Source organism: Nesoenas mayeri (assembly GCF_963082525.1).
Source record: "Nesoenas mayeri genome assembly, chromosome: 1".
Taxonomy (NCBI): Eukaryota; Metazoa; Chordata; class Aves; order Columbiformes; family Columbidae; genus Nesoenas; species Nesoenas mayeri.
The window spans coordinates 7,148,532-7,173,105 of record NC_137541.1 but is presented as its reverse complement, the minus strand read 5'-3'; the positions used below and the strand labels follow the sequence as shown (position 1 = coordinate 7,173,105).

The window sequence follows — 24,574 nt, the reverse complement described above, 5'->3', positions numbered from 1 at the left end:
ACAATGAGACGTGAATTTCCTTGCCCGTCATAGAACTTAATAAAGAAAACTGAGCTACTGAACATCTCACACCCAACTCTGCCCTGAAAAAGCCAGAGCTGTTGTCTCTGTGTCATGATCTGTCAGCAGCTGTGCTGGGTGGCTGGAATGTCCAAGTGAGGTGGTGGCTTTGATGCCGAGGTGCACGTTGCCTTCCCTGAAGAGTATAGCGGGCTTTTCTGGTTTGAGAAATGGTGACAAATATCCTGGCAGCCACTGAAATGTCATGACCTCCCTTGTAATGTTCAGTTGACGAACCAAATGTGTTCTGGACACGCAAGACTCCAAGCAGCTGGAACAGGGCCTAGTCAAAAAATCCTGCTGCTGCTGGTGCAGAACTTTAGGAATTGAAGTTTTGGGAACCTGGAGAGCGATGAATAAAATCATTGGGAACTGAATTTCTACATATCCAGGCCTAGACACTGTTGGCATTTCCCATTGGTCTGTCTGGCCCATTGTGATCTGCAACACCAGACCCTTCTGAGTTGTCCATACTGATCTTCTGGATCACCAGAAAACTCCTGATAAAGTATTTAAAGCTGTAAGTTTAAAGTTGGCTCTTTTGGCTGCACAAATCAGCACAGGGAAGGGATAGAATCACATTTCCTAAGGCAGCTCAGCTCCATGAGTGGTAAGAACAGCAGTTTTTCTGAAAATTAATTATTTTGGGCTTCAATATAGGGCTAGTAAGAACTTGCAGAAGAGGGGAACTCCTGAGTCCCTTTTGTTTTGTGTTGGTGTTTCTGCATACGCAGCCTCAAATAGTTACATTTTCCTGTCATGTTCCATTACATTTAATAACATAGTGAGTATATATATAAATTCATTTCTGTCAGAAGGACGCAGCAGGGTGGTGAGTCTATGAGCATAAATATTAGACAGCTTGCAATTATTGTGGTATATGTGTTTCGAAGCCCTGATTCACTGTGGCTTCATAGTCAACCTTAAATTATTGGGGGAAAATAGTGTCTCAGTTCTCCGTCCCCAATTGTATTCATGCTGTCTCAGACAAAATGTCAGTATAGAAACTGTGTTTATTGAATCAGTGTTAAATTGCAAGTCTAGTCTGTTTTTGTCACCACAGTAATGCTGCTGTATTAGACTCCTGGTTATACTCCTGATGATATCCTGACCTCTGCTGGTTTGAGGTTTATCTGTCTACTGTCAGCAGCGTCTGAATCTGTACAATTGTCAAGAAACCATTCATAAGATAATTAACATGTCACGTTAATGTAGGGTAGCACTAAAAGCTTTCTGTGCAATATTTTAAAAATTCAAGTATTTGGCAGAACTATTTCTGCTTGCCTTTTGCCTTACTTGTGAATTTTAAAAAATATTCCTAAGTCATGTTTTCATTCAGTTTGCAACTTATGTGAAGGGTTGAGTATCCTTGTGAATTTTGAATCTCGATTCTTCATATACATTCTAACTTAAAGCTTAAACTAGGGTTTCTCTGTGTGTATTTACATATGTAATACTTTCAGAATAGGTATTATTACTGTGAATGCAGAATAAATTTTGATGCTTCATTACCTTGCCGGGCATTTGGTGGCTTAAAGAGCAGCTTAGAGAGCAGTGAAGGGGAAAGGGACCTGGGTGTCCTGGTGAACGATGGGATGACCATGAGCCAGCACTGTGCCCTTGTGGCCAGGAAGGCCAATGGTACCTGGGGTGGATTAGAAGGGAGGTGGTTAGTAGGTCAAGAGAGGTTCTCCTGCCCCTCTACTCTGCCCTGGTGAGACCACATCTGGAGTATTGTGTCCAGTTCTGGGCCCCTCAGTTCCAGAAGGTCAGGGAACTGCTGGAGAGGGTCCAGCACAGGGCAACAAAGATGATGAAGGGAGTGGAGCATCTCCCATGTGAGGAAACAGGCTGGAACAGGCTGTCCAGGGGAGTTGTGGAGTCTCCTCTGCAGACATTCAAAACCCACCTGGACACCTTCCTGTGTAACCTCATCTGGGTGTTCCTGCTCCGGCAGGGGAATTGGACTGGATGAGCTTTCGAGGTCCCTTCCAATCCCTGACATTCTGTGATTCTGTAAATGCATCGAATCGTTGTCCTACATTATGAACTACTTAACCTTCAGATGCCTGTCTGATAAAACTAGGGGAGGTAAGATCATCTAGAAAAGTGGATGGAAAACTAACCTCAGAAAATCTGGAATCTGTGTTTGACTCTGTTTTTGAAGTGCTATGAAATGTTTTCTAAGTCATTTTCAGTTGGTTTGGTTTTGTCTTTGGTTTACTTGATTATAAGTTCTCCAGAGAACAGTTCGGTGGGTTCTGGTTTAGTCTGAGGCCTCTACTAAAGCGTTGCTTTAAGCCTCAGCTCCATCCCACTTGCTCTCCAGGAAGGCCACGTGCTACAGCACAGGTGGATGTTGCCAACTTAACTTCATTCTTTCTTGCTTTCAGTAGTGAATTATTTACTAACATGAGAGTAGGATACCTTCTCTGCTTCTCTTAGGGATTCTGTTATTCCCAATGGCAAAAATTCTTCAAAGTGTAAAATAAAATAAACAAATGGATTTTTTTTTTGGGTGACAACTACATGGAACTTGCCTGAAAGAGCGTCAGCAGCCTCCATCCACCCTGCAATGAGCCGCGTCAGATCTACCCATGTTTTCAGTGTTGCACCTGTTAGACATGAAAGTGAACATAATTCAGACCAGGAAAAAACAGCTAAAAGTTTCCGACAACTGAACACAGAAATAATTGCTATTTTTGACTACAGTAGCATCGCTTGAGAACTGGGATAAATTGACACAGAAGACATAAAAGCTTGAACAAACACACAATTGAAGTGAGCTTCTGGCTCAGACGACCAAAAATCTTGCAAGTAGATCAAACGTGCAAACAAAAAGACTGCGGGAGCAGATAGGGTTTTATTTTTCTTACCAATTATCTGAACAACCTGTTGAGGGCAGAGACCTTTCCTGACTTGATAGCGATGTTATTCCTGCAATCAAAACTGTACTAAGAGAACATCTGCTTTAGAGATGTTAGAAATGCTCATTTCTTAAAGGGGTTGCAAGTGTGGAGGAGAATCAGAAACAGTGTTGTGAAGCCTATGAAACTGGGAAGTGTAATAGCTTTTTCTGTAGTTCCCCTCTAACCTAACTCTTTAGAAAAGTATTTTAAATAATAATAATAAAAAATAATTAAAAAGCAAGGGGTTGAGATATTGCCAAATACAGCCATGGAACCTGAACAAGAACGCGGGCAGTTGATTGTAACATGAGTAAGTTAGATAATGTTGAGAGAATAGAGGCACTTCATTCCCTATCGCTTTTCTATGTCAGGCTTATGTCAGTTGGATTCAAATAAAAATAACTTGAAAAACCAATACCAACTCATTTCTAGGACACTTCATGGTTGGGGTGGATCTAAAGTCATCAAGTTGTACTTCCACAAGTGTAGATCTTTGGGCTCCTGAATTAAAGAAGCCTTTTGCCCATTTTGTTGCATTGATAGCCAAGAAATAATGCACGAATTCTGATGAGTAAAAGCTAAAAGTAAAATTAGAATTCTGTTGAGGCAATAAGTAATAATTTTCTTTTATATTTTCCCCCAACGTTAATGAAAGCATTAATACATTTTCAGTATCCTGCAGAGCTTTGAAATGAAACTCTTACATTGTTACCTGATTGCATCACTAACCATATGAATCAGAGTATCTTCTCCGTCTTTATTAAGCCCTGGTTTTGAATTTGGAGGTACACGGGTCATCCTTTGCAAACAAACTAAATGCTTGCTTATCTTCATCTTTGAGGAGAAAGCAATAGCCACACACGTACATTTTTCTGCTGTAGCTTTTCCAATGTTCATCCTCAGCTCCAAAGCAGCATGGAAGAGTTGGAATAGTGTTGTTTAATACAGTTAACTATTAACTTTGTATTATAGTTAGAGGCACCTTGCCTACTTCCCAGGGTGTAAGAATATGGACTAATAATCTTATCATTGGAGCCAACAAAATACAGATCTTTTGGCCATGGAAAGCCAAAGTGCCTTGAAATTCCAGCGACTAAACCAGCCAATTCCAAGTGCTTATTGGCTTCTCAAATTCAAGAACTTGATGGCAACTGTAACAAGGTTTTCACAGGCAGAATGACAGTCTTTAAAATAGTAGGATTGTCTTATGCTTTGAAAGCTGTATATAATAGAAATAATGTGTGGAATTCATATATTTATTATGCTACATGTGATACTACTTGATATAAGTTCATTTTGAGATGATAGGGTTTGTTTTGAATTCTCATTTTATCGCTTTGTTACTGAAATGTTCTTGTCAGTAATATAATTTAAGCAAATAGGTCTTCCCTTCAGAAGAAATCCTTGATGTTAAGATATAGGGCCATTTACATAAAAATGTACTGAGCAAGGCTGAGAGCTATAGCAAGGCTTTCAGTGTCCAAAAGTAGAACTTGTTCCTATTTCTGCTACCGCACTGTCACTCTTGCGTGTATTTATTTTGATTGATGTATTTTGTGCCTTTTTATCTTCGTGCCTTTTAGGGTAGGATGGTTTGTATGACCACTGGCAAACCAATTCATTGGCATTAGGGCAAATCTGGGTAAAGATGATCATCATGTCGAAGTCAACTAACTTATAAAAACTTGCAGCAGAAATTGGCTGAAAACTTACCAAGTATCAAATCAAATTGCAGTTTTTTGTGCTTACCAAACATGCATAGAGAAGAAACTTCTAGAAATCTTGTACTTAAGCTCCTCTTCTATAATATGATACTTTACATAGTGCTGAAAATGTTTCTGCTCGATTTTGGTTGGTTTTTTGGATATTTTAAGTGGACTGATGCAACTGTCTGTTGCTGTTCTTAGATGATGGCCTAAAAAATGGATGATGCTGTGATAAACTTTTCCTCAATGTTTTTAGAAATACATAAATAATTAAGTGTATTGATCTTTAAAAGATTAAAAAATTCTCATTTCTTTTCAGCAAAAACACCTTGAAATTGAAAGAACTACGAAATGGCTTAAGATGCTGAAAAGCTGGGAAAAATACAAGAATAGCGAAAAGGTAAAGTTATGGCTGCTTTTTGCATTAGCTATTGCTTCTGAATGAATGTATAACCTTAAATTAGATTGTCTCTTTATGAGATCTGAAAAAAATAAATCACACTGTAAGAAAAAGGCTTTTTATTCGTCCAAATTGCAATAATACGTGACAACCCAATAATAGTAATTCAAGAAAACTGGTGATCGAATGCAAGGAATTTCTAAGGGCAATATTGTGTCATCTCTCTGACATATTCCTAGTAGTAATTGTGTGCTGGGCTGCATTGTGCTTGCACCCTTGAGTTGGAACTGGGAGCACACGGCAAACTGTGTGTATGTGTCGGCAAAATAGGGAGTGAGACCACACGTGGAATGTTGTGTCCAGTTGTGGCCCGTCAGTTCCAGCAGGACAGGGAACTGCTGGAGAGAGTCCAGCGCAGGGCAACAAAGATGATGAAGTGGAGCATCTGCAGTATGAGGAAAGGCTGAGGGAGCTGCGGCTCTTTAGCTTGGAGAAGAGGAGATTGACGGGTGACCTCATTAATGTTTATGTATTTATAAAGACTGAGTGTCAGGAGGATGGAGCCAGGCTCTTCTTGGTGACAACCAATGATAAGACAAGGGGTAATGGGTACAAACTGGACCACTGGAAGTTCCACTTAAATATGAGAAGAAACTTCTTCTCAGTGAGGGTGACAGACACTGGAACAGGCTGTCCAGGGAGGCTGTGGAGTCTCCTTCTCTGCAGACATTCAAACCTGTCTGGACACCTTTCTGTGTAACCTCATCTGGGTGTTCCTGCTCCAGCAGGGGGATTGGACTGGATGAGCTTTGGAGGTCCCTTCCAATCCCTGACATTCTGTGATTCTGTGATAATCTGTGGAGCAGATGAAGTGTCAGACCTGCTCATCTCGCTTTGCAGAGAGCTACAAGTTGTATTTGATTGATGCTTTGGGAATGTGAAGGAGGAAGAAAAGGAAAATCTTTATAAACTTTGAAGAGACACCTTTAAATGGGTGTAGCTGAACTCTTCAGGAGTCACAAATTGATTTTTGAGGGGTTATGATTTTTTAGCTTTACTTTTTTATTCCTGTGCATGCTGGTTATTGTACTGATTAATATTTAAAGTTACTCTTTTGAGGTACTGGTGGCGTCTTATTAAGATCAATGAGGTGTTTTTTTAACCCTCTTCTGTGCTTTCGTTTTTCTTTTTTCCTCTTTTCTTTTTTCCAGCCCAGGTTTACTGAAGTGCCTGGGATATCTTACAATCACGAATCAGTACAAAACCTCCTTAAATAACCTTCCAAGGAAACCGATTAATCATAACATAGGACATATAGTGTGATGTTTGTTATCACTCTTGCCAGCACAGATATCTGAGGATATCCCGAGTTAACTGGTTGCTTTGTTAAAAGAAAAGTTGCACTGAGTAAGTTAGAAGGTAAAAAGTATAGGAAGCCATTCAGTGCCCTTCCCCCCTTAAGCTAAGTCTGTATTTTCAGTGAATAATCTGCCATGTAGCATTCATAATCTTCAAGAGAGGTGAATTTTTTTGATGTTATTAATAGGATCTACTTTTGAATAGAATACTTCAGACCTTTTTGTATTTTGGAGCCAATAGAGAAGAACTGAAATACATTGGTAGCTACTTAACAGTGCCCAGCAGCACTACAGTATTGCTTGACTTAAAAAAAGGAGTAGAATCATTTTCCATGTGAAGCTACAGGTGAATTTTAAAGGAGTGAGTTGCCTGTTAATAATCTTTAAATTGCTTTGAGGATTTTTAGTTACAGAATTATTTTTATCTGACTCAGACAATACATAATGGTCTGGGGGTAATGACAGAAAGTGAGTTATGTTAGGTATGCCATTCAGTGGTAAGTGCTTTTGCTTGCTTTGAAAGCTAGGTAGGGATTTTCATGTGAATAGTTTATTTGCTAGAACTGTAGTCTTGGTCATCTAAAAGTTAAGGAAGTTATTTCAGCTGAGAAAAAACCTTGCTGGAGAGGCTCTATTCCCAACATTGTTCTGGGGAGCTTTTCATAACTGTTCTTGTGGCCATTTGGTGGATAATGCACAGAATATAAGACTATGAGAAGAATACACAAATTCAAGTTCCATCTTCTCCTCAGTAGGGCTTAAAACTTTCATTTCCTATTGGGGATTCTGTTGGTATTTTCCGATGCTGCTGATCCACCTGTATTTTGCTGAGGACCAGAGCAGAGCAGCTCACTCCAGGATGAGTGGCCTGCAGCGTTAGTTTTCTCCTTTACTTTTGTCTTAGGAAATTATTGTGTGCAAAGCAAAGGACTTTAAAGGGAGAGACTGAGCCCAGAATATTTGTTAGCCTGATGATCAGGGAACTGAGATATTATAATTCAAGTGAAGGGAGAAATCTATTCAGCATGTCCCCTACTCATTAGATCTGCCTTTAGTTTTGGGACTAGTAGCTACATGTCTTCCACTTTTGTTAAAAATACCAAAGCCGGTGGTTAATGGTTTTTCAGAGTATAACTAAGAAGCAAGCAACCTCATTTTCTTAAAATATGAAGTGGATGCATGGAAAAGCAATAATATATTTCCAAGTTTTTCTATTAATCCTACTTTCTGTCTTGTCGTCTTCTCTGGAAAGAGAAGCTAAGGTCATTAAACTTGTGGCTTTTCTTCGTTAGTGTGTTGATTGGGTGATTTGAAGATCAAGTGTGTTCCCGAGTCAAAGGGATGATCAAAAAACCCTGTAACAGCTACTTTGTTTGCAAAGAGAATGTTAAATATGGCTTTTCAGGTAGCACAATAGCTCCGTGTTGTCTAAGCAGCAGCACTCATCTTCATCAGCCATTGGTGATGTCAGTGCATGATACATTGACTTAATTGAATAATCCTCTATTTACCAAGTGTGCAGAAGGTACAGCAGATCAGCTGAGCAGAAAGAGCTTCAGTTTGTGTAACAAACCATAGGCTGAGCTATAAATAGCGGCAGGAATAATCCAATATGTTCATAGAGGGGATGAACTTGGCTTGAGGCTAGGAAAAATTGTCACCGACTGTTGAACTCTGATGGAGCACATGAGACTTGAAAAACAAGGACCTTTTTCGTATTCTTTCTCCCATTGTTTGCGAGAGGTGAACCAGAACGTACAGAATAAACCATCAGCCTCCTCCCAAGCATGCAGTGCGAAGTCAGACATTATTTGTCACTGCTCTTAATGGAAAGCCTGGTGATGTTCTCAAGGTTGTACAAAACTCACACAGAGTTTTTATCTGAAGGTGTGTTGGAAGCAGAAAGTGTGTAGAGAGCAGCAGAGGTGAAAGGGACCTGGGGGTCCTAGTGGACAGCAGGATGACCATGAGCCAGCACTGGGCCCTTGTGGCTAGGAAGGCCAATGGTACCTGGGGTGGATTAGAAGGGGGGTGGTTAGTAGGTTGAGAGAGGTTCTCCTGCCCCTCTGCTCTGCCCTGGTGAGACCACACCTGGAATATTGTGTCCAGTTCTGGGTCCCTCAGTTCCAGCAGGACAGGGAACTGCTGGAGAGAGTCCAGTGCAGGGCAACAAAGATGATGAAGGGAGTGGAGCATCTCCCGTGTGAGGAAAGGCTGAGGGAGCTGGGGCTCTTGAGCTTGGAGAAGAGGAGACTTGAGGGGTGACCTTATTAATGTTTACAAATATGTAAAACGTGAGTGTCAGGAGGATGGAGCCAGGCTCTTCTCGGTGACAACCAATGATAGGACAAGGGGTAATGGGTTCAAACTGGAACACTGGAAGTTCCACTTAAATATGAGAAGAAACTTCTTCTCAGTGAGGGTGACAGACACTGGAACAGGCTGCCCAGGGGGGTTGTGGAGTCTTCTACTCTGCAGACATTCAAACCCGCCTGGACACCTTCCTGTGTAACCTCATCTGGGTGTCCCTGCTCCAGCAGGGGGGATTGCACTGGATGAGCTTTTTGAGGTCACATCCAACCCCTGACATTCTGTGATTCTGTGGAAAAATACACCAGCTTTCTGTGCTCACCATCTTGAAGCACGGAAGCAACAGTTGCAAGAGCAATTCCTCACTCTTGTTTTCTGTCTTCACTTGATTGGATAAAGTAGTTAACGCTAGGGGAACAAATTGCTAAAGAAAATGAATAGGCTGAATCTTAAAAGACTCAGTTTACCTGACATTGCCATGGTTTCTGTGCAGTCAGACTGCTCCTGAAATCAGTGTTGTTTAGCAACAGCACTGATGGGAACATTGCAGCATCACCAAAAGTAATAATGTGGTAGGGTTATGGGTTATCATTGTAGTGATGGCTTGGTTTTGTGAAAAATGGCATACTTGAGAGATACCAGCGGTGGTAAAAAGAGAGTAAGAGAAGGTGATGGTCCCAGGGATAGAGCAGGTGCATAGAAGTATAGGACTTCAAACAGCGTATTTGTCATGAGCATTCATAATATACAGCTGAGAGTTTTGGCTTGAAGAAATCTGTTCATACTCTAAATGAATCCATATATTCGATTACATTATCTAAAACTGTCGTAGACTTAATCGCAAAATACAGTTTTCATTTCATACTCTTGCAGAGCTGCCTATAGGCTGCTTCCTTATTTTTTTTCCCATCATAACTTCACAAGGAGAATTACTGAGATATTATGAACACACTGGGGTGGGTGTGAGCGCATGCAAAATGCTTCAGTTTACTCTTCTGCAATAAAGATCGGGGAAGATGTATAGCAAGAGTGAGGTGGGGGCCCTGGGAACTTCATACTGTTTTCCCATTGGAACTTCTGGGCTTAAACCTTAACAAAACAAAAAGAGGTAGGGGTAATGGAGGGCAGTGATGTGTGACCATGAGGAACTGGAAAGAGGCTGAAGAGTCGTCACTCTGAGACCAGACGTGCCAGTCTCTGTCATATTTGAGTAATGATTTAGCGGTAATGAAGGATGACATAAAAAAATGAACTTGTGTATAACGCCATAACCGTGTATAACACTTCTTGATTTCTATATGAGGATTTAGGAGTCTTCTCGGTGGAGTCGTCGTGATTCTTACAGACACCGGTGTGTGAGGTGTGTGACTGCCCTTGTGTCTCTGTGTGACTGATATTTGTCAAAACAAAGCTTTCATCTCCTCCTCAGTAATTTCTTATACAGGAAATTTTGTAGGACAGCAAAGCTTGCGTTTCAGTGTGGTCTTTCTCTAGCTTATGCTTTTATTACCTATTTGTATTCTCCTTCATAATCCCAAGTACAATCAACTGCTGCAGATAGTAAATCCTTCCTGACTTAGTATGATCATAAATTTCCTGCAAGATTAAATAAAACTGTTATATGTTATATCCCATCTGAGTATTTCCACCAAAGTATTTCTGTCTTTCACTGTCAACCTTCATCTGTCTGTGATTGAAGTTGCCTAAATTGAGAGAGAAAGGAAGAAGAGAAACGATCAGGGCAGCTGGCAATTTCCAGCTGTTCTGGCATTCACACGGAATATAATCAAGTCTCCACTTAGTTTGGAGTCTGAACACAGAGCCGTAATGAAGAGCCCTCTTCGCATTCCTGAGATTTTTTTGAATGAGATTGAGCAACTCTTGTATTTGCATTTTTTCTCCTTTTGATGCAACCCACAGAAGTTGAAGAACCTCTAATGGCAGCAGCCTTTATAAATATACTTTATTTTCTTTATAAATATACTTTCTTGTGAGACTTCAGATTTTAATTCTTATGCTTCTCATCGCTGATTCTTTTTGAGGTCACGGAGTCCCTCTGCTCCTTGGGCAGCTCGTGCTGATGTAACTGAGTGTCGAGGGTTTGATTGCGGGGTGATAATAAAACCCTGGCAGATGTATTGTTAACCTCCGCTCCCCCCACTTCCCCCTTTTACCACTGCCTCTCCCCGCTTCCCACTCAGGACAGGCGATCGGGAGGAAAAGAAGGACAGAGAGAAGAGAGTTGGAAAAATGAAAATGTTTTACTAATGCTACTGATAAGAATAGAGAAAATAATACAAAATATACAAAACTGATCTTGAAAGTCCCAGCAACTGCAGAGCCGGCACCCAAAGTCCTGGACTGGACTCTGCAGCCAACCGGAGCTGGATTCAGTCTCTCACTAGGCCTCAGTTTGCAGGGACGACTAGCAAGATCCTCTCCTAATGTCGGCCATAAGGAAAAAGGGACGAGATCCTCGTGATCTCCCACTTTTATATGAAGTATTCACGTGAATGGAATGTTATACACAGTTGGTCAGCGTCTTGGCCACTTGTTTCTCGTTGCCCCTCTAGCGAGATGTCCATCCATGCTTATCAATAACTTTGCATTCCATTGCCATGTTTACCAAAGCATGTATCTGATTTTCCAGGAAAATGCAGCTAATATGAAGCTTGAGCTGACAGGCAAATTCACTAAAAGAGAAACTTGTTTTTTAACAAAACCAGGACGCTGAGAAAGTTTTATTTTCAGGAAAACCAGTTTTATACCTTATAGCAGCAAGAATTCCAGTTTCCACTCTTCAGGTTAGTGCTGTGTGACAGTGACCTCATTTCTTGTCTTGGAACTAGTTGGGTTTATGAGTTTGAGGGATTATGGCAGGGGAAGGAAGGACAGGTTGTATCTTTTCCCCTTTTCCTTTTATTATTTTAATGGAGACCCCATTGAACATTAGATGTTATGGACTTCATTATTTGAGATGATGTCTAATTTTGAATATTCCAAATTTGAGACTTTTACTTCTTCCTTTGTAAACCTTCTCATTAATTCTGTATATTCTCTTGTTTCACAATGGAAATGTGCAGTTCACAGGTCTGATCTCTTTTTGGATGAGAAGCTCCTTTTGAATTCCCAGGTGGTAGGGCCTCGTCTAGTGTGCACTTGTTCTATCTGCTTAAAAATAACAGTTTTAATAATAATTTTAAGACCTCAGAGCAGCTATCCTTGGCTGAATATCACCTTAGATGTGGTACAAAATTTGAACCTCTATTTTATTTAAGGTGCATTTATATAACTATAACTTACCAAGGATGACTTTCTTTTTTCTATGTCCTATGCAGGTGGAAACAGCCCAGATTCCATAAGACCGTTCTATTAATGATGCATGTTTTCATACAACAATTATCTGAGCTCTGAGTTTATATCTTTGTATCTTGTTTTGAGCTCCTATCTTAAGAAAGCCTTAATTTTAAAGAATTTTCAAAGATGGACTCACCCTAGTAGTAGGATAAAAAGTAAAGCAGCTTGCTGAATTTTCTGCTTTTTATTTTAATTATTAATTCAGAGAGAACAGACAAGTAGATTAAGGTTCTACAAGTATATAGACCCAACCCAGCATTTCTCAACCTTACATTACATATGGAAATAAAAGACAGTAGAGGGCAGTAGTATGGTACTTATGGTAAAGATGTTTGATTAGTTAATTTATTGCTCTTTTCTGTGTTCTCTAACTGTTTGGTGACTGATTGATTAGAAATAAGCTTTGCTTTGAAGCGTATGTGGATTCCCCGTGACCCCACACTTCCCATGATGCAGTGCAGTCACGTAATTTTCACAGAATCACAGCCTGGTTGAGGTTGGAAGGGACCTCTGGAGGTCATCTGGGCCAAACCTGCTCAGGCTGGGCCACCTGCAGCCAGCTGCCCAGGACCACGTCCAGGTGGCTTTTGAATATCTCCAAGGATGGAGACTCCACAACCTCCTTGGGCAACCTGTGCCAGTGCTCAGTCACCCTCACAGTGAACAAGTGTTTCCTGAAGCTCAGGTGGCACCTCCAGTGTGTCGGTTTGTGCCCATGGCCTCTAGTCCTGTCACCGGGCACCACTCAGAAGATCCTGCACCTTCCCTTCAGGTACTCATGGCCATTGATAAGACCCCCCCTAAGCCTTCTTTTCTCCAGGCTGAACAATCACAGCTCTCTCAGCCTTTCCTCACAGCTGAAAAGCTCAGGTCCCTTCATCTTCTTTGCCTTCACTGGGCTCTCTCCAGTATATCCATATCTATCTTGTACTGAGGAGCCAAGAACTGGCCACAGCACTCCAGATGTGGCCTCACCACTAATGAGTAGAGGGGAAAGATCATCTCCCTCAACCTCCTGGCAATACTTGAGTGTAACACAGCCCAGGATCCCATCCGTCATCTTTTCTGCCTCATGTTCAACTTGATGTCTGCCAGGACCCCTGGGTCCTTTTCTGCCAAGCTGCACAGGATTGTTCCCCCCCAAGCTGCAGGGCTTGGCTATTCTCCTCGTTGAACTCCATGAGGTTCCCATCACCCCGTTTCTCCAGCTTGTGGAGGTCGCTCTGGGTGACAGCACAACCCTTTGATGTATCAGCCACTCCTCCCAATTTTCCATTGTACATCAAATCACACACACTTGTTACCACAATATCACTTCTGTAATGGACCCTGTGCCTTGAAAGGTTCTGTTCTTGAGTTTCATTTCTCCCACATATGCTGGGCAGATAAAGTCCTTAGTCCCCTGTTCTGTTGAGTCTGTATGTAGAGTCTGGTAACAACTTGGAATGGCTGAGAGCTTCTTTCTCCGCCTAAATAGAAGAATACTCGAAACAGAGTCACCTGGATACAGATTTAATGTGGTTTGCAAGAAGCTCCAAATGTTATTGAGGTTTATTCTGCAGTAATTTTGATCTTATCTACTGAAAATGTTTGATTTCCTTCTACGGCATGTGTTTTCTTGGCATAAGTGTGGTAGGCTGATCAAACTGCTGGTCTCTCTGTCCTTTCTGGTCATTTTTGCCAACTCATTTTTCAAACTTTTCTTTTAAAGGCACTTCCACAATTCTCTAAATCAGTCTTTATTTACTACTTAAAGTGCTTTTCATAGTGTTTGGCTGGTTTAGTCTGTGAAGTTCAGAAGATGGGGAAAACTGTAAATGCAAGCAAGTTGTCTGAAATTGGTTGTTCTTCTTCTTCAGCTGTATCTCCCACTCCAGAAAAACCCCAAACAACCCCTCACTTTGTATGATTTGAATTCGTTTTAATTCTGTTTCTATAAACTATTATTATGAAAAATTATTTCTGGCCTTTGCCCACTGGACCTTCTCCCAAAATACTCATTTAGAACAAAAATCGTCCTCAGAATTACTTCTGCAACCAGTTCTCTTCATTAATAACCTTATGGTTGTTGGACACATTTGAAAATGAGTTAGAAAATGATAATGAACTGGCAAGAATGTTTGTTACCAAGGTACAAATCACTGTACTGTGGGTCTGAGTATGGAAGTACATGGAAGTATGGAAGTACATCATAGAAGGGTGGTTTGTAGGGCTGTGCCGCCTTCTTTATCCGTACGGAATAAATTGTACTGACATAACTGTGCTCACACTAAAGGTTTTGCAACTCAAGTGATCTTAATAATATTAAAGCAGCCAAATTTTCTTTAAAAAGCTTTTTCTTTGTGGGCAACCCCCAGGATTTCTGTTGCATCTTGTACGAGTTTAAATTTTTCATTGGAAAAGGGGGTAAGAAAAGGCAAGTCATAACCCTTCCAAGTTTTATTTCCATCAGAAAATACTTGTCTAAGAGTCACACATCCTAAAATCCAGACACATATCTTGCTGGTGTTAAAGAAACCTTCAAAGGTTCCCAAACACCAGGAGGTTTCCAAATCTACTGCAATGAGGGATTCGTTAAGTTTCCAAAACTGGAGACATGAAACATGTGAGAAAGAAGAAAAGATCCTATCTTTGAGGAGGACATTTCTTGGAAAATATTTCTTAGGTTGCAAACATAACTTCTGTAACTGTTTTAAGGAAGGTTTAGCTTTGTCAGTTGAAATTCTTTCATTGTAGGTTAATGCAAAGAATACTTAGTGGTTGTCTGTGTTTTGTTCTCTTCTAAATCCAATTGTCATTCTGTGCCATCATTAAAATAATGGTAAAACCAGAACTTGAGAAAGGTTCATTTTCTTTGTTAGAGTTCTCTGGTTTCCCTTTTCTCAGACACATCTCCAGAAGATTGATACCTTTTTGCGTGTGTTGTAGAGTTATTTGGATTCAATTACTCTGAGTTTTGCTTACGTTGAGTCTCTCCTGACTGCGTAAAGCCAAGACTTTGGACGACTGGTTCATCTCACCTATTTAGAGGTTCTTTGTGCTCCTAAATGCTGCAGCACGAGGGGATGCAGATCAGAAGAGAACCGAGGAAGATTGTCAGTGCTCCTGAGTTGTTTTCAAATAAGCCAGATAAGAACCCAAACCACTGAGAGTGCAAGAGCAGTGACATGTCAGAGGCAAGACTGGTAGTTTATATAACTACGGTAGTTACACCAGGTATTGAGTTATCTCCTTCTGACCCATTTGTAATAAAAACTATGTGTGTCAGGAATGGGAAATTTAATTTTCTACTTCACAGCTAAGAATTGTATGCAGTGTTGGTAAGTTGGTCTGTATTCTTAGAAACCATAACTAGAATATGTTGTTTTCATGCAAATTTTTTAATATACATTTAGCAAACTGATTATTAGTTTAGGAATATGATATGAAATCTGTTAGCATTAGAAGTGGCATGTCTGGTGGGGTTTTTTTATGATCTCCCACGTTTGTTTGGTGTGGATACATTTCAACACACCGGTGCAGTTTTACGAGAATTCAAAAATCAGTTGTGCTTTTTTAGAGAGCAGCGCAGGGAAAGGGACCTGGGGGTCCTGGTGGACAGCAGGATGACCATGAGCCAACACTGGGCCCTTGTGGCCAGGAAGGCCAATGGTACCTGGGGTGGATTAGAAGGGGGGTGGTCAGTAGGTCAGAGAGGTTCTCCTGCCCCTCTACTCTGCCCTGGGGAGACCACACCTGGAATATTGTGTCCAGTTCTGGGCCCCTCAGTTCCAGCAGGACAGGGAACTGCTGGAGAGAGTCCAGCGCAGGGCAACAAAGATGATGAAGGGAGTGGAGCATCTCCCGTGTGAGGAAAGGCTGAGGGAGCTGGGGCTCTTTAGCTTGGAGAAGAGGAGACTGAGGGGTGACCTCATTAATGTTTACAGATATATAAAGGGTGAGTGTCAGGAGGATGGAGCCAGGCTCTTCTCAGTGACAACCAATGATAGGACAAGGGGTAATGGGTACAAACTGGAACACAGGAAGTTCCACTTAAATATGAGAAGAAACTTCTTCTCATTGAGGGTGGCAGAGCCTGGAACAGGCTGCCCAGGGAGGTTGCGGAGTCTCCTACTCTGGAGACATTCAAACCCACCTGGACACCTTCCTGTGTAACCTCATCTGGGTGTTCCTGCTCCGGCAGGGGGATTGGACTGGATGAGCTTTTGAGGTCCCTTCCAATCCCTGACATTCTGTGATTTTTTTTTTACTGCTAATCTTTAAGCCCCTCTGATATTGCTGATTACTTTTCACCATTCTCATTTATAGCTTGTAAATCCAGCGAGTTACTTGTGGCGTGTCCTGAAATAATATTACTAAGAATTTCTTTTTTTTTTTTGTATAAATAACCAAATTTGGACTAGTCTTTCCAATATTTGTAGAATAAACGCTGCTCAGCAGAGGTGATAGAATTTTGATAGGCCTTCCTAGTAATTGAAGTCCTGGCTTGTATGTCCATTTTGTTCCCTGTGCCTCTGCTGGTTCCCTCAACAGAGGCCCCAGGTGGCATCACTTCCAGTCCCTCAGAAGACACTTTGTCCCTTTGGTAGGATAATTAAGATAATTGTAATTTTTTTTTCTGTAACAAGTTGTATGTTGTTCCTTTTGTTCAGAACGTTGTAGACTGCATCACATTTATATTTTATTTCCTTTTCTTTTACAGTTTCATAGGAGAATTTATAAAGGAATCCCACTGCAGTTCCGAGGGCAAGTTTGGTCTTTACTGCTTGATGTCCCGAAAATGAAAGAAGAAATGAAAGACTTTTATAATGTGAGTTTGTAGAATTTCCACTTAATAATAATTTTAAAAATTCAGATACTAAGATTACAGGCTTTATTAAGCTTTTGTTGTTATGCCATGTTTAAAAGCAAGAATTAGAAATTGCATTGAACTCTGCTGATTGTTTTAGCCAGGTAAAAGACTATGTATTGAAAAGCACTTTTCCAGCTTATTTTTTGGTTCTGTGATTCATGTAATTAATTTGATCTTCTTTCCATTTCGTTTCCCATCCTCAAATCCTTGCAAAAGCCTTTCTAAAAGCAAAGCAAAACACAATAAAACAACCCCTCCTGTTCCAGTAAGAAGACGGAAACCTCTGAAACGACAGCTTTATGGGAAATGTCTATTAGGGAGCACTTCATTAGCCGAATATCAGTCCTAATATTTTGGAGGGGATGGAGGTTGGTGCCTTGATCTTCTAAAAGCCAGAACAAGCTCTTCTCTTTCTGTCGTATCATCTCCAAGCAAAGCTTAGATGTCCCTTACAACACACTCTCTGGTCACTTAATTATATTCTTAGAGGTGCACGTGATGACATTAATCCCACGGAACTCTACAGCCATAAACTGACCACTTCAGCATATCTCTTACTTAAACTATAAAGAAATTACCTGCATCTGATGCCCCCCAACCCCGTATCCTCACCCTGAGCAGCAGCTAAAGAAACCTCTGAATTATTGTGGTTATGTTCCTCTAAATTTTTCCCTACTAACTCTACTTTATCTGTGGGTATGAATACAGCTGGCGGCCATTGGAGCTCAACTTCAGATGTTGGAGAGTAAGGTTCAAGGGCAATTGAATCCTTTAAAATTCTGTCTTTCCCGCTTCGTGTCTCCCTCTGCTAAAGGATTATAGGGAAAGTTCAGCTAACAGGCAATTCAATATTTTAGTGTTTGAATTTTCCCCTACAGGAATTTAATGTTCGCTGTCTTTTAAAGAAATAACGTCCAGAGTTTCAAGGAGATGAATTCCTGGTTTGATTTTTGGTATTTGCTAATAGCGCTTTTTCAGAGCTGAGATTTTGGGTCTGAGTAGACAAGGAGTCTTGTAAGGTCATGAGAGAAGATCAATACTGGCATTGATGTTATCTGAATTATGGACTCTGTGATCTTCCCATTAAATTATTTAGCGCTCTTTAGTCTGACAGGCTGCTCTTTCTGACTGTTATATTTTGCTTAACTTTTTAAGCAAGACTAGTGGCAGATCCAGAAGGGGTAAAACAGAGTGCATGATGAATAATGTTGTGGGGAAGAATACTGAGTAGAACTACAAGCATCTAAAAAGAGGTGAATTCATTTTCAGAGATGGTTAATGCCACCTAATGCCAAAAATAAGTGTTTGTAGTTCAGATCTAGAAGTAGTAAATTTCCTTCCATCATTATCCTTGCTTGTTTATTTGCGGTAAGTTCATTTTACCGCTCTTCATTTATCTCATTCCCTTAAGTGACATGAATACTCCATGTTACAAGTGTTAAAGATGCACTTTTGCTGTAGGTCAAACAGCTTCTCCGAGTTTTCCACACAGGGCAATTACGAGTTCTTAATCTCCTGCCCTTTCCTGACCTCTGGCTCTTTATGCTACCTGAAAAATGTAAATTTTCTCTTCCTTTCTGTCTTGAGGACAAATAATTCTGGATCTTAGTACTTTAAATTGTACCGCGAGGTGCACAAAGCTGCAGTTGTGGTTACTGTTGCGCTGGTTATTAGCTCTATCTGTTGGTTTAATGCTGTACAGGGAATTCCTGTACATGCTGGAGCAAGTCCAGAGAAGAGCAACGAGACTGGTGAAGGGACTGGAGCACAAGCCCTATGGGGAGAGGCTGAGGGAGCTGGGCTTGTTTAGTCTGGAGAAGAGGAGGCTCAGAGGTGAGCTCAGCACTCTCTAGAACTACCTGAAGGGCAGTTCTAGCCAGGTGGGGATTGGTCTCTTCTCCCAGGCAGTCAGCAATAGGACAAGGGGGCATGGGCTTCAACTCTGCCAGGGGAAATTTAGGCTGGCTATTAGAAAGCAATTCTTTGCAGAGAGAGTGGTCAGGCATTGGAATGGCTGCGCAGGGAGGTGGTGGACTCGCCATCCCTGGAGGTTTTTAAACTGAGGTTGGACATGGCACTTAGTGCCATGATCTAGTCAATGGACTGGAGTTGGACCAAGGGTTGGACTTGATGATCTCTGAGGTCTTTTCCAAGCTGGTCGATTCTGTGATTCCCAATGTGCCTGAAGCTTCTGGTTGTATTCAACAGACCAAATGGATGTTATTGATTGATCCCTTTGTTTTTCTTATTTTTGCCGTTAAATCTTTTTGTTTTCTTGCAATCAGAATTTTAGAGCTTTTGCCCTTTGATTGTCCATGGTATTAATACTAATACCTACTTAGCTGTAATGTTTTGAAAATACCATGTTAAATCCAGTTAGAAATGTCTTGCAAAGTCAACTTTTAGGGACAGAAATGAGAATGAATGAGTGAATGTCAAGAGAAAATTATTGTAACTGTGAAAAATAAGATGACAACCTAACCTGTGCAGGCTTCCTAAGTATTCCATTGCAAAATTGGATTTAATTATAAAACATTACAATGAAATTAGATTAGAAGAGGAAACGACCAGAGAAATGTCCATTATCTATATTTAGATAATGACTGGCAGCTATGTAGCTATTACTTCTGCTTAGAGAAAAAGGCAGGAAAAGTATGAAAACCACACCAAATCTTGTGCTAAAAGTCCAGTCTGTAGCACTTGTATCTTAGTTTCTTGCTCCCGAGTAGTGAAGTTCACTTTGTCTTCGTCCAGTGATGTGCCCACCTGAGAAACAGCAGTTGGAGACTTGAAATACATTGAATATGGGCAGTGAATGGTGTGTCACAAAAATGTGTATTATGGGACTGGTCTTTTTACATCTACGCTGTGTGAATGTATCTGGTTCTTTAGAATTCATTCATAGATATATATATATATGAGATATATATATATATATGGAGATTTTGGAAGTTACAATTGTTACTTTGTGAGCTGCTATTCTATATTGAGTGTTTTAAATCATGAGATGGCAAATACTTCAGTATGGGTGGACTTGCAGGATGTTTTATAGTTCACAATTTTAAACTTAATTTCTGTTCTTTGCTGTTTTCCTAGAAATTGAAGTGTCAAGCACGAGGGTCTTCACCAGATATTAGGCAAATTGATCTGGATGTAAATCGAACATATAGAGATCATATCATGTTTCGGGACAGATATGGTGTTAAGTAAGTAAATGATTGGGTTTGTTTTATTTCAAACTGGCTCCTGATCTGCCTCAAACCTCTTTGAGCTGCACAAGAATATTGAATATAAGCTCCAAATGTTCAAAGCGGGATTGTCTGTGTGCAATGGTGTAATTCCAGGTACTGCTGCAAATCCAGATGGTCACTTCCAACCAACTAGTTTTCCCTCATGATGAAATGGTCGGCAGCATTCCAAAGAAAACAATTTCTCAACTGTTCTCATCTTGTTTCATATTTAATAAAAGCAGTCTCAGATATTGGAAATACAAAAGCATGGGAATTCCAAGCTAACAAATTAAGATTTTTATTACCCAATCTTTTTATATAACTGTGTATTTAAAAAAGAAACGCACAACTTTTTGCATCTCTAGTAACTTTTCTCAGAGATTTTATTCTTCCTTTGGATCTTATATTCCTCTTCTCCTAGCATCTAATTCAGAACCAAATAAAGCAGTATTTGAGATGTGAACATTTAGTTATTTACAAATATAGGCTTTAATGCCTTTCTGTGTCTTCAAAACGTTATTTTTGTAGCTGTTCTTGCATGAGGAGTATTAGGCAGCTGTCATCTTTAAAAATGCTCAATAGCGAAATAAGTGGCGAAACAAACAGCAGTGTTGTTGGCAGCTTGCAGCACCAGCACCCCGCTGAGATGAAGAGACTATTTCTTTCCCTTCTGTATTAGTTCAGTTTTTAAAACCTTTTTCTTTCCAAGGCAGATTCTATGATAATCTGCTATTTGCAAAAAGCAATACTCAAAGAGCTGTGGACTTTAATGTGATAATAAAAACCCATTTTCTTAGATTCTTTCCAGGTATATTGTGGAGAAATTTTAAATATAGGGAATTTCTCCAGCTGCAGCATTGGAGGAGAAAGCAGATATTCCCAAGCTGAGAACTATTCCATGTAACCGCTGCAGTTCAGATATATCCATGCGGTGCTAACTGTGCTTGAGCTGTGTCAGTGCCGTGTTAAAATGACCGTGTAGCTTCTGGGCCTCGGTTATTTTTTCCGCACACATTTTGGGTGTTAGAAGCTCACACCTCATTGTTTTGGGGTTAACAGCAGCAGAACCAGCTCCAAGGCCTGGAGCTGCATGGTGAGTGCGTCCTCTGAGTCCGCAGCAAAGCCTTGGGCTGCACGAAGCAATTTCACACTTGGAACAGATCTTGGAATTACCAGCCATGTATTATGCATGGCCAGTGATGCCTTGATGAAAAATTCAGAAATCATTTCACATAGCAATGAAATAAAGTCCCCTGGGTAAATCAATAGCTTGTTTGACTTTTAAGTAGACTGTGTGTCTTTGAAGGTTCTTTCTTTTACAGGGCTGTAGTGGTATCATCTAGTGTAAATAGTACTAAAATTACCATTATTTTATGTATCTTACTGTGAATGAGATTGAGCTCTTATGTTCAGTTTCATATGGTCAACGAAAGATAGAGAAGGTTCCTGTGTACATTTGGGACGTTTTAGTTTGTCCTTGTAAAATAAGACTCCAGCTTAATATCTAGTACTTGAGTTTACACTTCACTTTGGTTGCTGAAAACTGACTAAGCTTCAGTTCTGCAAGAGGACAAACAAAAATACCATTATCTAGATGTTTTGGTAAAATTCCCCAAGTATGCATCCTCTTCCCAATAACAACTCTTCAGTTTGACAGTAGCAGTCACCAAAGGGGCCTTTAATTTGAGCGCCAAGATTAAGACGCTTTTGTGGCTGCTTTTTGTATTTCAAGTCGTCTACACCTCCGAAATTAGGAACAGCTGTTAGTGCTCTGCAAGCAGAGGAATCAGGTCTGAGGTGTTTAAGATTTGGCATTCAGAATAAATCAGTGTCTGAAATGTAGCCCATCCTATGTTTCACTTGATCTGTAAAAATCATGATCTGACACTGTTGCCTTCTCAAAGTATTAGAGGTATTTTTTGAAACCTCTCAACACGTGAAACATTGGGGAAGTGCTAAATATAATGTTGGTTTGAAATCAAAAGCACATATCATTGCAAGTGTGGTTTGTCCTGTTTGGTGCTAGACAAGTTAAATTGAGCAAATTGGTTTCCAGGTTCACTGCTTTTATATTCTTCTGATTTTACAAAAGACAATATTATAGTATTTTCCTTTTCTGCTCTTATTTCTCCAGGCAACAGTCTTTATTCCACGTTTTAGCTGCATATTCCATATATAATACGGTAAGTTGTGTACCTTCACACTTAAATATTGTTTCTCCAAATATCCCATAAGATAATAGCTTGCAATTCTATATCTTCTTTCTCCCTAAAAAAAAGGTTAAAAAACCCCAAAACAAACAAAAAACCCCAAACAAACAAAACCATCAAACATTTCAGAGACCTTTGAAAGTACATAGAAATAAATGGTTTGACATGTTTTGAGCTGGAGTTAAAATAAAGCATCTTGGTTATTAGTGGCTTATTGGAGAGACTGAACTGTGCATACAGTTGGACCGGAACTAAGTGTTGTGTCTAATAAGAATAATGAATTTGTGCTGTGCTGGAGTTTTATGCTGCTGATATTTCCTCCCCCGTTATTTTATGTGCCTCCCGTTCATTTGAATGCTGGGAAGGAAAACACGCTGCAGAAAGATGTAAACAGACATATTTTGTAACCTGGAGGCTTCTAACAAATGGAAAATGCTTTTAAATGTTTCATCTTCTTTACTTAAGCCCTTGGTCATGGCTGTAGTCCTGGATGAGAATTTGTAGAGCTGGGTTTCCAGACTACATCAAAATGGTTACAAACCTATGTATTTTGTAATGGCTTTTGGCTGCGTGCATAAAATAGAATAAACAGCAATGCTATCATGTCCACATCTAACTGCTTTTTATGCGCTATCTCCTCATTCATTGTGCCCATTTTGATCATTTTTATACATCTTTCATTTTATATCCTTCAGCAGCTCCCTGGCATTCAATGTAAAAATATGTGAAGTTAAGAAGAAAGTGAAATTAAGCAGTTACTCTAATTGAATACCACTTTGTTTCATTTTTCAGAGTTCTGGGAAATGAAACCTTTCTATCCTGTTTCAGTTTCTGTCTCCTTGCAATTGTTGGTCCATAAAATAACTCACATTGCTGGAATTTATTGTCTTTCACTTGTTACGTTGTCTCAAGCTTTTCATTATAAGCAGCCTTGACTGAGAAATAAAACCCTGGAAAGACCTTTATATATCTCTTATAGAAGTAGAACTATAGAACTTATAGAACTGTAGGACTAATATCTTCAAGTTACATGAATAACATTATTTAAAATTGACTGTTAAAGTGTAATGATGGGAATACCACAGCGAGGTTTTATTTTGCAATTACTTTGTTGCATTTTTTTTCTGCGAATGTTCTTATGTTTATCTATAGAGCAAAGTTCTGCTAAGAACTTGAAAACTTGAAGGCAAGAGGGCTCTGCAGAGGGGAGGGATCTGGATAGACTGGAAAAATGGGCTGATACCAATGGGATGAAGTTCAACAAGGCCAAGTGCCAGGTCCTGCACTTTGGCCACAACAACCTCGTGCAGCGCTCCAGGCTGGGCACAGAGTGGCTGGAGAGCAGTCCAGGCAGAAAGGGACCTGGGGGGACTAATGGACAGGAAGCTCAACATGAGCCATCAGTGTGCCCAGGTGGCCAAGAAGCCAATGGTCTCCCTTGTCCTGTATCAAACTAGCCTGGTCAGGAGGACCAGGATCCCCTTCCCTGGCTAGTAGACGGCCCTTCGAAGTGAGTTCTGGAGGGGAAGGAGGTGCTGCCGGGCCCCTCAGTTCAGGAAAGACATTGAAGTGCTGGAGCGGGTCCAGAGAAGAGCAACAAGACTGGGGAAGGGACTTGAGCACAAGCCCTATGGGGAGAGGCTGAGGGAGCTGGGGTTGTTTAGTCTGGAGAAGAGGAGGCTTAGAGGTGAGCTCAGCACTCTCTAGAACTACCTGAAGGGCAGTTCTAGCCAGGTGGGGATTGGTCTCTTCTCCCAGGCAGTCAGCAATAGGACAAGGGGCCATGGGCTTCAACTCTACCAGGGGAAATTTAGGCTGGAGATTAAAAAGAAATTCTTTGCAGAGAGAGTGGTCAGGCATTGGAATGGCTGCCCAGGGAGGTGCTGGACTCGCCGTCCCTGGAGGTTTTTAAACTGAGATTGGACATGGCACTTAGTGCCATGATCTAGTCAATGGACTGGAGTTGGACCAAGGATTGGACTTGATGATCTCTGAGGTCTTTTCCAACCCACTTGATTCTGTGATTCCGTGATCCTGGAAAAAAATAATCCAACGATTGAGTCATTTTCCTCATAAATATTCTATCGGGGGGTTATCTGAGCATCTTAATGATAGTGAGAGTTGGTTCCTGCCACAAAAGTAAAAATTAGTAGCAGATGAAACAGTCAAGTTCAGTTTTGGA

At 40.6% G+C, this 24,574-nt stretch overlaps 1 protein-coding gene across 3 annotated transcripts in view; it reads left to right on the top strand.

Moving 5' to 3' along the window:
* The window catches only part of USP6NL (USP6 N-terminal like), a 130,348-nt gene that overhangs the window by 80,783 nt on the left and 24,991 nt on the right, over positions 1 to 24,574 (top strand). For 2 of the 3 annotated variants that reach the window (XM_080351779.1, XM_080351780.1), the window contains exons 6-9: positions 4,995 to 5,075; positions 16,803 to 16,910; positions 20,049 to 20,158; positions 22,317 to 22,365. In XM_080351779.1, coding sequence (XP_080207905.1) covers positions 4,995 to 5,075; positions 16,803 to 16,910; positions 20,049 to 20,158; positions 22,317 to 22,365 — 348 coding nt within the window. Of the gene's footprint in view, positions 1 to 4,994; positions 5,076 to 5,997; positions 6,483 to 16,802; positions 16,911 to 20,048; positions 20,159 to 22,316; positions 22,366 to 24,574 lie in introns of those variants that run through there. The other variant, XM_080351781.1, reaches the window with a different exon arrangement.